Source organism: Dasypus novemcinctus, chromosome 30 (genome assembly GCF_030445035.2).
Source record: "Dasypus novemcinctus isolate mDasNov1 chromosome 30, mDasNov1.1.hap2, whole genome shotgun sequence".
NCBI classification, from domain to species: Eukaryota; Metazoa; Chordata; class Mammalia; order Cingulata; family Dasypodidae; genus Dasypus; species Dasypus novemcinctus.
This window is the reverse complement of record NC_080702.1, coordinates 26677809-26691568: the sequence shown is the minus strand read 5'-3', so window position 1 is coordinate 26691568 and position 13760 is coordinate 26677809. Positions and strand designations below refer to the sequence as shown.

Here is a 13760-nt window from a genome sequence, read left to right as displayed (position 1 = left end):
CTGGATTCTCAATTCTACTCCACTGATCCATGTATCTGTCTTTATGCCAGTACCATGCTGTTTTGACCACTGTAGCTTTGTAATATGTTTCAAGGTCAGGCAGGTTGGAATGAATGCTTTTCTTAAAAAAAACATTCTTTTTTTAGAATGCTTTTGGCTATTCGGGTGCACTTTCCCTTCCAAATGAATTTGGTAATTGCCTTTTCTAATTCTGTAAAGAAAGCTGTTGGGATTGTAATTCGTATTGCTTTGAATCTGTAAATTAGTTTGGTAAGAGGGATATCTTCTCGATATTTATTCTTCCAAGTCTTGTGATATCTTTATCTGCATTTGGTAAGAGTGTGAAGTTGGCTTCCTAGAATGAGTTAGGAAGTGTTCCCGCCCCTTCTGTTTTTTGGGAAGCTTTAGGGCAGGATTGGTGTTACTTTTTGGAATGCGTGATAAAAACTCCCCTGTGAAACCATCTGGTCTGTGCTTTTCTGCGCTGGGAAGTTTGTCATTATTGAGTTCATGTCTTTACTCGTTATTGGTCTGCTGAAATCTCTTTTTTTTTTTCCGAGTCACCGTTAAGTAGTTGGTTCCACGCGCCTCATAATAAAATGTAACTAAAACCTATGAAAAAGACCAACTATGCAGCTAATTCCGTCCAGATCCTGTGGCCGCCACAACGAGGAGGCCTCCGCGCTGCGGAGTTCAGAGAAGAGCGGGTCATGGCTCCGCCGCCCCCGAGGCGACCCAACCGGGAGGATGGAGGGGACGGCGCGGAAAGGACAGGTCTCCACCAGCCCGGCCCGGGCACCTGGCGGGAAGGGCGGGGAGCCCTCGCGGGCCCAGCCGCGCCCTCCCCACCCTCTCTCCCCGCCTCCTTCCCAGGCGTCCGGAGGCCGTCCCCACAGCCCCCCCCCCACCTCGACGGCCGGGACCCCGCAGGCCGCGACGCCCGGGAGCCCAGGCTCCGCCGACCACGGAGGCATCCCCGGGTCCCCTGAGGGCGCCTTGCACCAGACAGGAGCCCCCGGCCCCCTCGGGCTCCCCGGAAGCGCCGCGTGCGCGCGGGTGGCACCACGCTCCGGAGGCGGCGCGGGGCCCAGGTGAGCGCGGCCGCGGGGACTGGGGGATCCCCGGGAAGAAGGGGGGGGGGTCCCCGGTGCAGGCAGGGGCGCGCCGGGCCCTTTCTGCTTTCCCGATGGCCTCGATCGCCCGTGCGCGGCGCGGTGGCGGGGGCCGCGCCTTGGCGATCGCGGGGCCAGCGGGGGGTGCGGGGGTGGCCGGAGGCCCCTCGCCCGCGCCCTCCCCTCCGGGCGCTGCCCCGGGCCGCGGGGACTTTTATTCTGACAGGCGGGCGCCCGGCTCTGCTTAGTCACGGTGACCCGCGCGCCCCGCGCCTCCCCCCGCGCGCGGCGATGGTGGCGCCCGGGCCCCGGCGCGGAGGCGGAGCCCGAGCGCGGCCTTGGCGGGGTGAGTGCGGCGGCCTGCGCGGGGCTGCGGGCCCGCAGGGCCGGGGGACGGGCCCCGCGCGCCCGGGAGCGCGCCGCTGCGCCCAGGGCGCGCTCGGGGAGCCCCTGCGCCCCGGGCAGGGCCAGGGGGGGCGCGCACGGGTGCCACCCTGCGGCCGCACGGGGGCGGTCCCGGAGGGACCCCGGCGAGGCTCCGGGGACCCAAGCTGCGCCCCTCGGATGGAGGCTCCCCGGGGGCACAGGGGGGGTGGCGATCGTGGGGGGGGGGGTGGCGGCGGGGCTGGCAGCCCCGAGGCCGCGGCGGTGTCACTTCCTGCCTGCTCCGGGCCTTGGCGGGGCATGCGCAGTGCACACTTGGCGCTGGGTGGGGGGAGTGCCCGTCGCTCCAGGGGCACCGCTGACCTGTGGGCCTCCGCCGGCGAGAGGGGCCCGGGTGGGGGACAGCCGTGGGGCAGAGCCGGCCACCTGAGGCTCCTGAACCCTGTGCAGTGCCAGGCCCCGGGCGCAGGGTGCGAGAGGCACAAGTGGAGGGAACCAGGCACAGCTGGTGACCTAGACCCGGGCCCCTGCCATCTGGAGCACGGCCGGTTGGGGGGCCCCCCGGCCTTGCCGGGCAACGCACCCCCCAGCCAGCTAGCAAAGGAGGTCATTTCGGTTCCTGACAAAGGCTGTGATGAAAATGAAACGCAGCCGCAGGTGACTCTGAGCTGAGAGGCCGAGACCCCGGGGGAGTCTTTTTTTTTTTTTTAAGGAAATTTTTAGATTGTATATATTTTTCAAAGATACATAGATCACACAAAATGTTACATTAAAAAATATACATGAGGTGCCCATATACCCCCCCCACTCCTCCCACATCAACAGCCTCTTTCATCATTGAGGCACATTCATTGCCTTTGGTGAATACATTTTGGAGCACTGCTGCACCCCATGGATAATGGTTTACATTGTGTAGTTTACACTCTCCCCCAGTCCATTCAGTGGGCCATGGCAGGACACACAATGTCCTGCATCTGTCCCTGCAGCACCCCCCAGGACAACTCCAAGTCCCAAAAATGCCCCCACATCTCATCTCTTCTTCCCTCTCCCTGCCCTCAGCAGCTACCGTGGCCATTGTCCCCACATCAATGCTACAATTTCATTGCTCCCCCCTCTCCTGCCAGCTGTCCTATCAAAATGTACCCAGATACTGACCCTCCCTCCTCCCTAGCCCTAGCCCTCCACTTCCTGCAGCTGGCCCCCTCCTCCCTGCTTCTCCCTGCTCCTGCCTCTGAGCTTTCGTGCTTGCTGTTCCCTCTGCCCGAAACCCTCTCTCCTTCCTGCTATCCTCTTTCCGATCTCAGCTCCAACTTCGCCTTCTCCAGGAAGCCTTCCCTGGACCCCCAATGTAGAGTAACGGCCCCCCACCCCCATTGCCAGCCTCTTGGGATGTTTGGCCCCATTCTCGGCCCCATCTGGCTTATTTATGATCCTCCCCAAATGCCAGCCCCACCGCAGGCAGGGTTTATATTTTGGGTCTGTCTTCTTCACCACCCTGTGCCACAGTAGGTGCTCAATAAATGTGTGAGGCAAAGGAAGGAGAGGGCATGGCCTGCTGGAGGTAAGGGGAAGGCCACGGCTAGGCTGGAACAGAGCAGGCAAAGGGAAGAGGTGGGCAGGGGCTACCTGTGCCAAGGAGAGTGCCCGGGGACGTCCCAGCAGGGGTGGGCTGCCTTTTAAGCTGGCCCTCGGGCTCCCCGAGGTCCCAGGGCAGTTTGCAAGCACCAATGGGGTACCAGGTGGCAGGAGCCGATGTACCAACCGCTTCGGCTCACGAGGGGAGGCCCGGGGGTCAGCTGGCCCCGGGCCGCAGCCCCTTGCCCCTAGCCCTGCGCTCTCGCTCCTCCAGGCCCCTGAGTGCCAGCGGCGGTGGTGTCCCTCGTCACCCCCAGCCCCATGCAGCCAGAAGCCGCCGGGCCTAGCCGGGCCGGGGCCCGCTTCCTGCCCCTGCGGTCGCAGCGCCCGGAAGGCGCCGGGGACGCGGCGATGTACGCCTCCCCCGAGTGCAAGGCGGAGGTGACGCCGTCGCCGCACGGCCACCGCACCTTCAGCTACACGCTCGAGGACCACACCAAGCAGGCCTTCGGCATCATGAACGAGCTGCGGCTCAGCCAGCAGCTGTGCGACGTGACGCTGCAGGTCAAGTACGAGGGCGCGCCGGCCGCGCGCTTCGTGGCGCACAAGGTGGTACTGGCGTCGTCCAGCCCCGTCTTCAAGGCCATGTTCACCACGGGGCTGCGGGAGCAGGGCATGGAGGTGGTGTCCATCGAGGGCATCCACCCCGAGGTCATGGAGCGCCTCATCGAGTTCGCCTACACCGCCTCCATCTCCATGGGCGAGAAGTGCGTGCTGCACGTCATGAACGGCGCCGTCATGTACCAGATCGACAGCGTCGTGCGCGCCTGCAGCGACTTCCTCGTGCAGCAGCTCGACCCCAGCAACGCCATCGGCATCGCCAACTTCGCCGAGCAGATCGGCTGCGCCGAGCTGCACCAGCGCGCGCGCGAGTACATCTACATGCACTTTGGAGAGGTGAGGCGGGGGCGCGGGGCCGGGGAGGGAGCGAGGGCCTGGGGCAGGGGAGGGGGGACTCGTGTCAGCCAGAGGGACGCTCACGCGAAATGGGTTGGTTTCCATAAAGGGTATTTATTTGGGGTAGGAGCTTACAGATCTCCGTGCACTTTGGAGAGGTGAGGCCGGGCGCGCGGCCAGGGCAGGGGGCGGGGGCCGGGACAGAGGGCGGGAACTCGTGTCAGCCAGAGGGGCACTGGCGCGACATGGGTTGGTTTCCATAAAGGGTATTTATTTGGGGTAGAAGCTTACAGATCTCCATGCACTTTGGGGAGGTGAGGCAGGTGCGGGCGAGGGCCTGGGGCGGGGGGTCTCATATCAGCCAGAGGGGCGCTGGCCCGAAACACCCCGAATTGGTTTCCATAAAGGGCGTTTATGTGGGGCGGGAGCTTTTTATTTGGGGTAGAAGCTTACAGATCCAGTCCGTAAAGCATAAGGTACTTCCCGCACCAAAGTCTGTTGCCAAGTGTTGGAGCAAGGTAGCTGCTGACATCTGCGAGGGTTCAGGCTTTCCGGGTTCCTCTGGGCACAGCTCCTCTGTTTCCTCCACAAGGCTGAGCCAGTCCCTCCCCTCCAGTCCAAACAGCGTTTCTTTCACATGATTGCATGGACTTGGGGCAGCAGGACGGTGCCTGATTTGGGGCGACGAAAGTTGTTTCTGTACACAGGCTCCTGGCAAGAATTATTTGCCCCCAGCTCTCCTTCCCTTAGGGGCAGCCCTGCCCGGAAACGGCGCCTAATGCAATCCCCGTTTTACAAAGAGTCTGAAGTCTGCCCCAGGTCCCACAGCCAGAAAGTGGTGGGTCCAAAATTACACCTCAGTCAGCTTTCTTCAGAGCCTGCAGTCCCCACCCCACCCCAGAATATTCTAGGGTAGACTATGAGGCTCTCTAGGCTTTGCCTCTCTCCACAAGGTCAGCCGGAGACAATCAGGTAAAGGGCTCTGTCTCTCTCCCCGGGGCTCCATCAGCATCAAACTCCAACATCCAAACTCTAACATTAAAAGCCCTCCGCTCTGCCCCTTGCCATGCCTTTTATCTGGGAGTCCCCACCCACCAAGGGGCGGGGACTCCGTGCCCTAATGACGTGGCCCAATAAAGTCCTAATCACCACTTAATCATGCCCAGGTACAGACCAGATTACAAACATAATCCAGTGTCTATTTTTGGAATCTCTACCCGTATCAAACCACTACAGGACTGCATCACCGTCTGTGTCCCTGCAGGGTGGGAGGGGTCAAGGCCGTGGGAAAATGCGCTTCGGAGCTTCTAGGCCACACAGCTGGGGAGAGCGTGGGAAAAGGCCCAGGAGAGCCAGGTTTCCTGGGCCTGGGGGCAAGATGGGGCCAGGGTAGGGCTAGCGTGACAGCTGTCCCCAGGGGTGTAGAGAGAGGGCTGGCCTGGAGGGCAGGCAGCAGACGTTTCTCAAACACCCGTGACGGGCTGCAAGTGGCAAGACTGACCCCTCAGGAGGGTTTTTTTTTGGGGGGGCGTGCCATGCTATCCTTCCAATGGTTTCTTTTTTAAAGATTTTTTTTTTTTAAGATTTATTTATTTCTCTCCTCTTCCCCCTCCCTTCCCACCCCAGTTGTCTGTTCTCTGTTTATTTGCTGCATCTTCTTCTTTGTCTGCTTTTGTTGTTGTCAGCGGCACAGGAATCTGTGTTTCTTTTTGTTGTGTCACCTTGTTGTGTCAGCTCTCCGTGTGTGTGACGCCACTCCTGGGCAGGCTGCACTTTCTCTCGCGCTGGGCGGCTCTCCTTATGGGGCGCACTCCTTGTACTTGGGGCTCCCCTATGCGGGGGACACCCCTGCGTGGCAGGGCACTCCTTGCGTGCATCAGCACTGCGCATGGGCCAGCTCCACACGGGTCAAGGAGGCCCGGGGTTTGAACCGCGGACCTCCCATGTGGTAGACGGACGCCCTAACCACTGGGCCAAGTCCGCTTCCCCCTTCCGATGGTTTCTTATTTCATTGTTGTTTTTAAGTTGAAGAAGTTGTCAACAGAAAGATGTCAGGAGGATTCTTGAAAAATCACAATAGTGATGACTCCTAATTCCTACATGGCCGCAACTCGCAGTTGTACACCGCCCCCCCTTTTTTTTGGGGAACCTGGTATTAAACTCGGGATTTTGTATGTGTGAAGCAGGTGCTCAACCACTGAGCTACACCTGCTCCCGGGCTGTTGGACTCTTGAGATGATGATAAGCGTTGGTCGAGCACTTACCTGTGAGCCGGCCCTTCTACTAAGTGATTTACGATTTCCAATCATGGCATCTCCTCAGCCTTCCTGTGAAGGAGTATCCCACCCTTACCCCCAGCAAGCGGGCTCTGCCCCAAGTTTCGAGGAGCCATGGGCTTTGGAGAGGCTTCCTTGAAATTTTCTAAGTTCTCCTCTGGCGGCTGGGACCAGCCGGAGTGGAGTGTCCTGTCCCCAGATTTGCTTTCTTCCCCTTATCGCTGCAAGTGGGGTTGACCAGATGCCCCAAGGAGCTCTAAAGCCCTGTCCTGGGGCTGCTTCCAGAAAGGTGGCTCGTGACCAGTCCCTCCCATCCAGTCCAAACAGCGTTTCTTTCACATGATTGCATGGAATTGGGACAGCAGGACGGTGCTGATCGCCTGATTTGGGGCGATGAAAGTTGTTTCTGTACACAGCCTCCTGGCAAGAATTATTTGCCCCCAGCTCTCCTTCCCTTAGGGGCAGCCCTGCTCGGAAACGGCGCCTAATGCAATCCCCGTTTTACAAAGAGTCTGAAGTCTGCCCCAGGTCCCACAGCCAGAGAGTGGTGGGTCCAAAATTGCACCTCAAGTCTGCTTTCTTCAGAGCCTGCAGTCCCCACCCCACCCCAGAATATTCTATTGCAATTGCTTTTTTTTCCTTTTTAGCCAGCCTGTCCTTTTTTTTTTTTTTAAGATTTATTATTATTTATTTCTCTTCCCCTCCCCCCGTTGTCTGCTCTCTGTGTCCATTCACTGTGTGTTCTTCTGTGTCCTCTTGCATTCTTGTCAGGTGGCACCAGGAATCTGTGTTTCTTTTTGTTGCGTCATCTTGTTGCGTCAGCTCTCCGTGTGTGCAGCGCCATTCCTGGGCAGGCTGCACTTTCTTTTGCGCTGGGCGGCTCTCCTCATGGGGCGCACTCCTTGCACGTGGGGCTCCCCTACGTGGGGGACACCCCTGCGTGGCAGGGCACTCCGTGCCGTGTGCCAGCTCACCACATGGGTCAAGAGGCCCTGGGTTCGGGAAACGCACTTGGCCCAGTGGTAAGGGCATCCGTCTACCAAATGGGAGGTCCATGGTTCAAACCCCGGGCCTCCTTGACCCGTGTGCAGCTGGCCTATGTGCAATGCTGATGCGTGCAAGGAGTGCCCTGCCACGCAGGGGTGTCCCCCGCGTAGGGGAGCCCCACGTGCAAGGAGTGCACCCCATAAGGAGAGCCACCCAGCGCGAAAGAAAGTGCAGCCTGCCCAGGAGTGGAGCCACACACACGGAGAGCTGACACAACAAGATGACGCAACAAAAAGAGGCACAGGTTCCTGTGCCGCTGACAACAACAGAAGCTGACAAAGAAACAAGACGCACAAAATAGAGACAGAGAACAGACAACCGAGGTGGGGAGAGGGGAGAGAAATAGATAGATAGATAGATAGATAGATAGATAGATAGATAGATAGATAGATAGATAGATAGATAGATAAAATAAATAAATAAATATTTCTTTAAAAAAGAGGCCCTGGGTTTGAACCCCAGACCTCCTATATGGTAGGTGGACGCTCTATGCATTGAGCCACGCCCGCTTTCCAGCCTGTCCTTTTTAAATTTTTTATTTCGTTTTTTTAAAAAAAGGGAGCACGTTCTTATCGTTCAAAAGGCACCTGGTAGGCGGTGTCTTTGCCAGGTTATCTGACTACATACCTGGCACATAGCAGTCGCTCATTTAAACCTCACGGGGTTCATGCTCTTTGAATCCCCATTGTACAGAGGGGGGAAACTGAGCCCGTGGCAGGCAGGCCCAAGGTCTTATGGCTCCTTGGGGAGCGGGGCCGGGGCGCAGGCAGATGGGAGCCGCCTGGTCACGCCAGTGTCCTCCCCCGGGGGCAGGTGGCCAAGCAGGAGGAGTTCTTCAACCTGTCCCACTGCCAGCTGGTGACGCTCATCAGCCGGGACGACCTGAACGTGCGCTGCGAGTCGGAGGTGTTCGACGCGTGCATCAACTGGGTCAAGTACGACTGCGAGCAGCGGCGCTTCTACGTGCAGGCGCTGCTGCGCGCCGTGCGCTGCCACGCGCTCACGCCGCACTTCCTGCAGCTGCAGCTGCAGAAGTGCGAGATCCTGCGCTCCGACTCGCGCTGCAAGGACTACCTGGCGCAGGTGTTCCAGGAGCTGACGCTGCACAAGCCCACGCGCGCCGTGCCGTGCCGCGCGCCCAAGGTGGGCCGCCTCATCTACACGGCCGGCGGCTACTTCCGCCAGTCGCTCAGCCTGCTGGAGGCCTACGACCCGAGCGCGGGCGCGTGGCTGCGCCTGGCCGACCTGCAGGTGCCGCGCAGCGGGCTGGCGGGCTGCGTGGTGGGCGGGCTGCTCTACGCCGCGGGCGGCCGCAACAACGCGCCCGACGGCAACACCGACTCGGGCGCGCTGGACTGCTACAACCCCGTGACCAACCGCTGGTCGCCGTGCGCGCCCATGAGCGTGCCGCGCAACCGCATCGGCGTCGGCGTCATCGACGGCCACATCTACGCCGTGGGCGGCTCGCACGGCTGCGTGCACCACAACAGCGTGGAGAGGTGGGCGCGGCGCGGCGCGGGCCGGGGCGGCCCCTGGAGCCCGGGGCCCCGTCCCAGCCCGCAGGTGGGGGGCGTGGGGGGCCTCCCCTGGAGCCCGGGGCCCCGTCCCAGCCCGCAGGTGGGGGTGCCTGGGGGGCCTCCCCTGGAGCCCGGGGCCCTGTCCCAGCCCGCAGGTGGGGGTGCCTGGGGGGCCTCCCCTGGAGCCCGGGGCCCCGTCCCAGCCCGCAGGTGGGGGTGCCTGGGGGGCCTCCCCTGGAGCCCGGGGCCCCGTCCCAGCCCGCGTGGGGGGGGGGACCCCTGGAGCCCGGGGCCCTGTCCCAGCCCGCAGGTGGGGGTGCCTGGGGGGCCTCCCCTGGAGCCCGGGGCCCTGTCCCAGCCCGCGTGGGGGGGGGATCCCTGGTGCCCCGGGCCCTGTCCCAGCCCGCGTGGGGGGGGGGATCCCTGGTGCCCGGGGCCCTGTCCCAGCCCGCAGGTGGGGGTGCCTGGGGGGCCTCCCCTGGTGCCCGGGGCCCCGTCCCAGCCCGCAGGTGGGGGTGCCTGGGGGGCCTCCCCTGGAGCCCGGGGCCCTCTCCCAGCCCGCAGGTGGGGGTGCCTGGGGGGCCTCCCCTGGTGCCCGGGGCCCTGTCCCAGCCCGCGTGGGGGGGGAACCCCTGGTGCCCCGGGCCCTGTCCCAGCCCGCGTGGGGGGGGGGGGATCCCTGGTGCCCGGGGCCCTGTCCCAGCCCGCAGGTGGGGGGGGGGGGGAATCCCTGGAGCCCGGGGCCCTGTCCCAGCCCGCGTGGGGGGGGGATCCCTGGTGCCCCGGGCCCTGTCCCAGCCCGCGTGGGGGGTGGGATCCCTGGTGCCCGGGGCCCTGTCCCAGCCCGCAGGTGGGGGTGCCTGGGGGGCCTCCCCTGGTGCCCGGGGCCCCGTCCCAGCCCGCAGGTGGGGGTGCCTGGGGGGCCTCCCCTGGAGCCCGGGGCCCTGTCCCAGCCCGCGTGGGGGGGGTGCCTGGGGGGCCTCCCCTGGTGCCCGGGGCCCTGTCCCAGCCCGCGTGGGGGGGGAACCCCTGGTGCCCGGGGCCCTGTCCCAGCCCGCAGGTGGGGGGGGGACCCCTGGTGCCCGGGGCCCTGTCCCAGCCCGCAGGTGGGGGTGCCTGGGGGGCCTCCCCTGGAGCCCGGGGCCCTGTCCCAGCCCGCGTGGGGGGGGAACCCCTGGTGCCCGGGGCCCTGTCCCAGCCCGCAGGTGGGGGTGCGTGGGGGGATCCTCCTGGTGCCCGGGGCCCTGTCCCAGCCCACAGGTGGGGGGCGTGGGGGGATCCTCCTGGTGCCCGCGGCCCCTGTCCCAGCCCGCAGGCATTGAGGGGGCGTGGGGGGTCCCCCCTGGTGCCTGGGGCCCCTGTCCCAGCCCGCAGGTGGGGGGACGTGGGGGGTTCCCCCTGGTGCCCGCGGCCCCTGTCCCAGCCCTCAGGTGGGGGAGCGTGGGGGGTCCTCCCTGGTGCCTGGGGCCCCTGTCCCAGCCCGCAGGCAGGGAGGGGGCGTGGGGGTCCCCCCCTGGTGCCCGGGGCCCCTGTCCCAGCCCGCAGGCAGGGAGGGGGCGTGGGGGTCCCCCCTGGTGCCCGGGACCCTGTCCCAGCCCGCAGGCGGGGGGAGGGGAACAGAAATTCAACTCCCCGGTGCTGGGCCTGGAAACTACTGGTGAAGCTGTCACAAATCCTTAGGGCTCCTTTGTGAGGATATGGGGGGGAAAAAAAAAAAACCTCCACCCCATCTGAAATCCCAAGGTGCCGATTTTGTAAAAACATGACACTTGGCTGCAGTCTGTCCCCTCACTTGTCATCACAAAAAGATGTATGAAAAGTGCCCTCCTAGCCCTCCCAGTGCCCTTGTGCAGTCCACAGCCTGCACAGCTGTGCGTGGCGAGCCTGGGTTCCCGAGCCCGGTGTTTGGGAGCGCCGGTCCTTGCTTGGCCTTGCCGTCTGCCCTCTGGGAAGTGTAGTCTGGGATACAGTTCTTACCTGGGGGGCTTGTTAAAAGGAGGCAAAATCCTCCGCCCCCTCCCACTGGAGATCCTGGAAATGTGGAGTCGGTGGGAAACAGGAATTTTTAAAAAAATAATATATAGATATATTATTTTTAAAAAAAAATAATATATAGATATATTATTTTTTTAAAAGATAATTAGATTAAATAGAAAATACAGGGATTCCCATAGGCCCCGGAAACAGGAATTTCTCACGGGTTCCTTGGAGGCGTCTCAGGCACGTGGTCTGTGAAACGGGATGATGGGATGGCGCCTCGCCTCGGGAGAGGGGGGACGGGAGACTGGAAATAACTCCACCAGCACAAGCCTGGGCTGCAAGTGCCCCGGCCCCCTGTGACAGGCAGTGCACCCCGATTCAAGTCCCAGGCTTTGAGGAAAGCCTTTGGGGGGGGGGGGTTGTTTGAGTCGGGGTTGGGGGTGCACCCAGCCGGAGCGCCCCCCCCTTTCTTGGTGACCCTGGGTCGCTTCGCCCCTCTGTGCCTCCGTCTTGTCATCTGTGGAGTGGGGGTGGTGGCCAGGGCCACTGGGGCAGGAGTCGGGGGCCAGCGCTCCGCGGTTATGACCGAGCTCCCAGGGGTTGACCTTGAACCCGCCGCGGGGGCAAGCCTGCTCCCTCGCCTGGCCAAGTGGCGCCCCAGGGGCCTTGGAGAAAGGGAGGGGGGGGCGCGGTGTCCCCCGGGGGTCGGCCCCCCCTGCCGCTGTCACCAGCCGTCGCCGCGCCCCTGCAGGTACGAGCCGGAGCGGGACGAGTGGCACCTGGTGGCCCCGATGCTGACGCGCAGGATCGGGGTGGGCGTGGCGGTGCTCAACCGCCTGCTCTACGCCGTGGGGGGCTTCGACGGGACCACCCGCCTCAGCTCGGCCGAGTGCTACTACCCCGAGAGGAACGAGTGGCGGGCCATCACGCCCATGAACTCCATCCGGAGCGGCGCAGGTGCGTGGGGGGCCGCGGAGGGGCAGGGCTGGGGCGCCCCCTCCTCCCCGGGGGGACACCCACGGGAGAGCGCCCCAGCCCCGCAGCGGGGGGAGAGGGGGCGCGCGGGAAGGCCCCCCGGGGTGACCCCCTCTGCGCGGCGCGCTGCAGGGGTCTGCGTCCTGCACAACTGCATCTACGCCGCGGGGGGCTACGACGGGCAGAGCCAGCTCAACAGCGTGGAGCGCTATGACGTGGAGACCGAGACGTGGACCTTTGTCGCTCCCATGAAGCACCGGCGCAGCGCCCTGGGGGTCACCGTGCACCAGGGGAGAATCTACGCCCTCGGTGAGAGGCCCCCCCCGAGAGACCCTCCGGCGGCCCCGTCTTGGGGGTGGTGGGGGGGCCACCCACGGGGCTCCTGCCACCTCCCTGCCGCCCGTCCCCCCTCCCCGACGGCGGGCCCAGCAGCCGCGCCCTGCGCTGTCCCCCCGCAGGAGGCTACGACGGCCACACGTTCCTCGACAGCGTGGAGTGCTACGACCCGGACGCGGACGCCTGGAGCGAGGTGACACGCATGACCTCCGGCCGCAGCGGCGTGGGCGTCGCCGTCACCATGGAACCCTGCCGCAAGCAGATCGACCAGCAGAACTGCACCTGCTGAGCCCCCCCCCCCCCCCCGCTGCACCCCGCAACCGGCCCCAGCCGGAGTACTGTGGGTTTTTTGTACAAAAAAATTTTTTAAAAAAAAAGCAGGGACAGAACGAGGAGGCGACAGGAGCAAGCACCGCCCCTCCAAGGAGGCCAGACCCGGAGCTGCCGAGGCCCTCCCAGGAACGTTCCAGAACGCCTGCCGGGGAGGGAGGAGGGGGACAGGCGGGCCCCGGCAGAGAGAGAGGCCGCGAGGTCCCCGGCCCGCCCCCCGCCACCCCGTTCTGGGGTGAGAGCGGGTGCCCAGGCCAGGCCGGCTTCTGTCGCCGGCCTCTCTGCCATTCGTTCCCGGGAGGCCTGGCAAGCCCCCCACGGAGGCCCCCACGGAGGCGTGGAAACCACTGGCCCTCGCCGCCCCCCCGGACGGTCATTGTGTGGACAAGTCACCCTGTAACTTTCCAGTGAGAATAAAAACAGACTAACCGCTGTCTTCCACCCAGGCTCTCAGCCCGGCCTTGAACCTGAGGACAGAGAGGGCCCTTGTCTGGAGGGACTTGGTCTGAAACCAGTTTGGTTATCTTAGCCCCGGGGCGTTTCCATAGGTGACGATGAAATGGCAGCCACCGGGCCACGGGTCTGCCTTTGCCGGCCTGGGGAGCCGGCGCCCCAGCTCCCCGCCTCGACTCCTGGGATTGGGTGCGGTTTCTATTTTAAGGCAGCCGGGTGACCCTCCGTCGGGCCCCGGCGAGGCGCTGCCGGAACAGAGACCTTGCTTTCCTGGAGGTGCCTGAGTGGGGAGAGGAGAAGGGGGTTCCTGCCAAACGCAGCCCGGTGGGAATTAGTTTAAGCTGAGGCCTCGGGGGCCCTGGTGCACTCGGCGCCTGGGGCGAAGGCGTGATGTGGCAGGATCAGTCCCCTCGGGTCATGCTGGGGAGGGAGCAAGAGATGGGGTACCCCCCAAGCCCTGGGGAAGTCACGGGCTCCTCCAAGTACTTAGGGAACTTTTTTTTTCCTCTCATCCCGTCGTCTGCTCTCTGTGTCCATTCGCTGTGTGTTCTTCTGTGTCCGCTTGCATTCTTGTCAGGTGGCACCGGAAATCTGTGTCTCTTTTTGTTGTGTCACGTTCCTGTGTCAGCTCTCCGTGTGTGCAGTGCCACTCCTGGGCAGGCTGCATTTTTCACATGGGGTGGCTCTCCTTGTGGGGCGCACTCCTTGAGCGAGGGGCTCCCCTACCCCGGCCGGGGGCACCCCTGCGTGGCAGGGCACTCCTTGCGCACAGCAGCACTGCGCAGGGGCCAACTCCACACATGGGCCAGGAGGCCCGG

The 13760-nt window shown here is 63.6% G+C and overlaps 1 protein-coding gene across 2 annotated transcripts; it reads left to right on the top strand.

The window, feature by feature from the left end:
* Positions 1-906: 906 nt before the first annotated feature.
* KEAP1 (kelch like ECH associated protein 1) lies at positions 907-12930 on the top strand. 2 transcript variants are annotated; one of them, XM_058290547.2, is made up of 6 exons: positions 907-1091; positions 3346-4028; positions 8165-8850; positions 11600-11805; positions 11956-12132; positions 12282-12930. In XM_058290547.2, exons 2-6 carry the CDS (start codon positions 3393-3395, stop codon positions 12446-12448), a joined length of 1872 nt encoding a protein of 623 aa, XP_058146530.1. In that variant the 5' UTR covers positions 907-1091; positions 3346-3392; the 3' UTR covers positions 12449-12930. The 2 variants fall into 2 exon arrangements, with proteins under 2 accessions (XP_058146530.1, XP_058146531.1); XM_058290548.2 differs by lacking the exon at positions 907-1091 and adding an exon at positions 1355-1458.
* Positions 12931-13760: the final 830 nt, after the last annotated feature.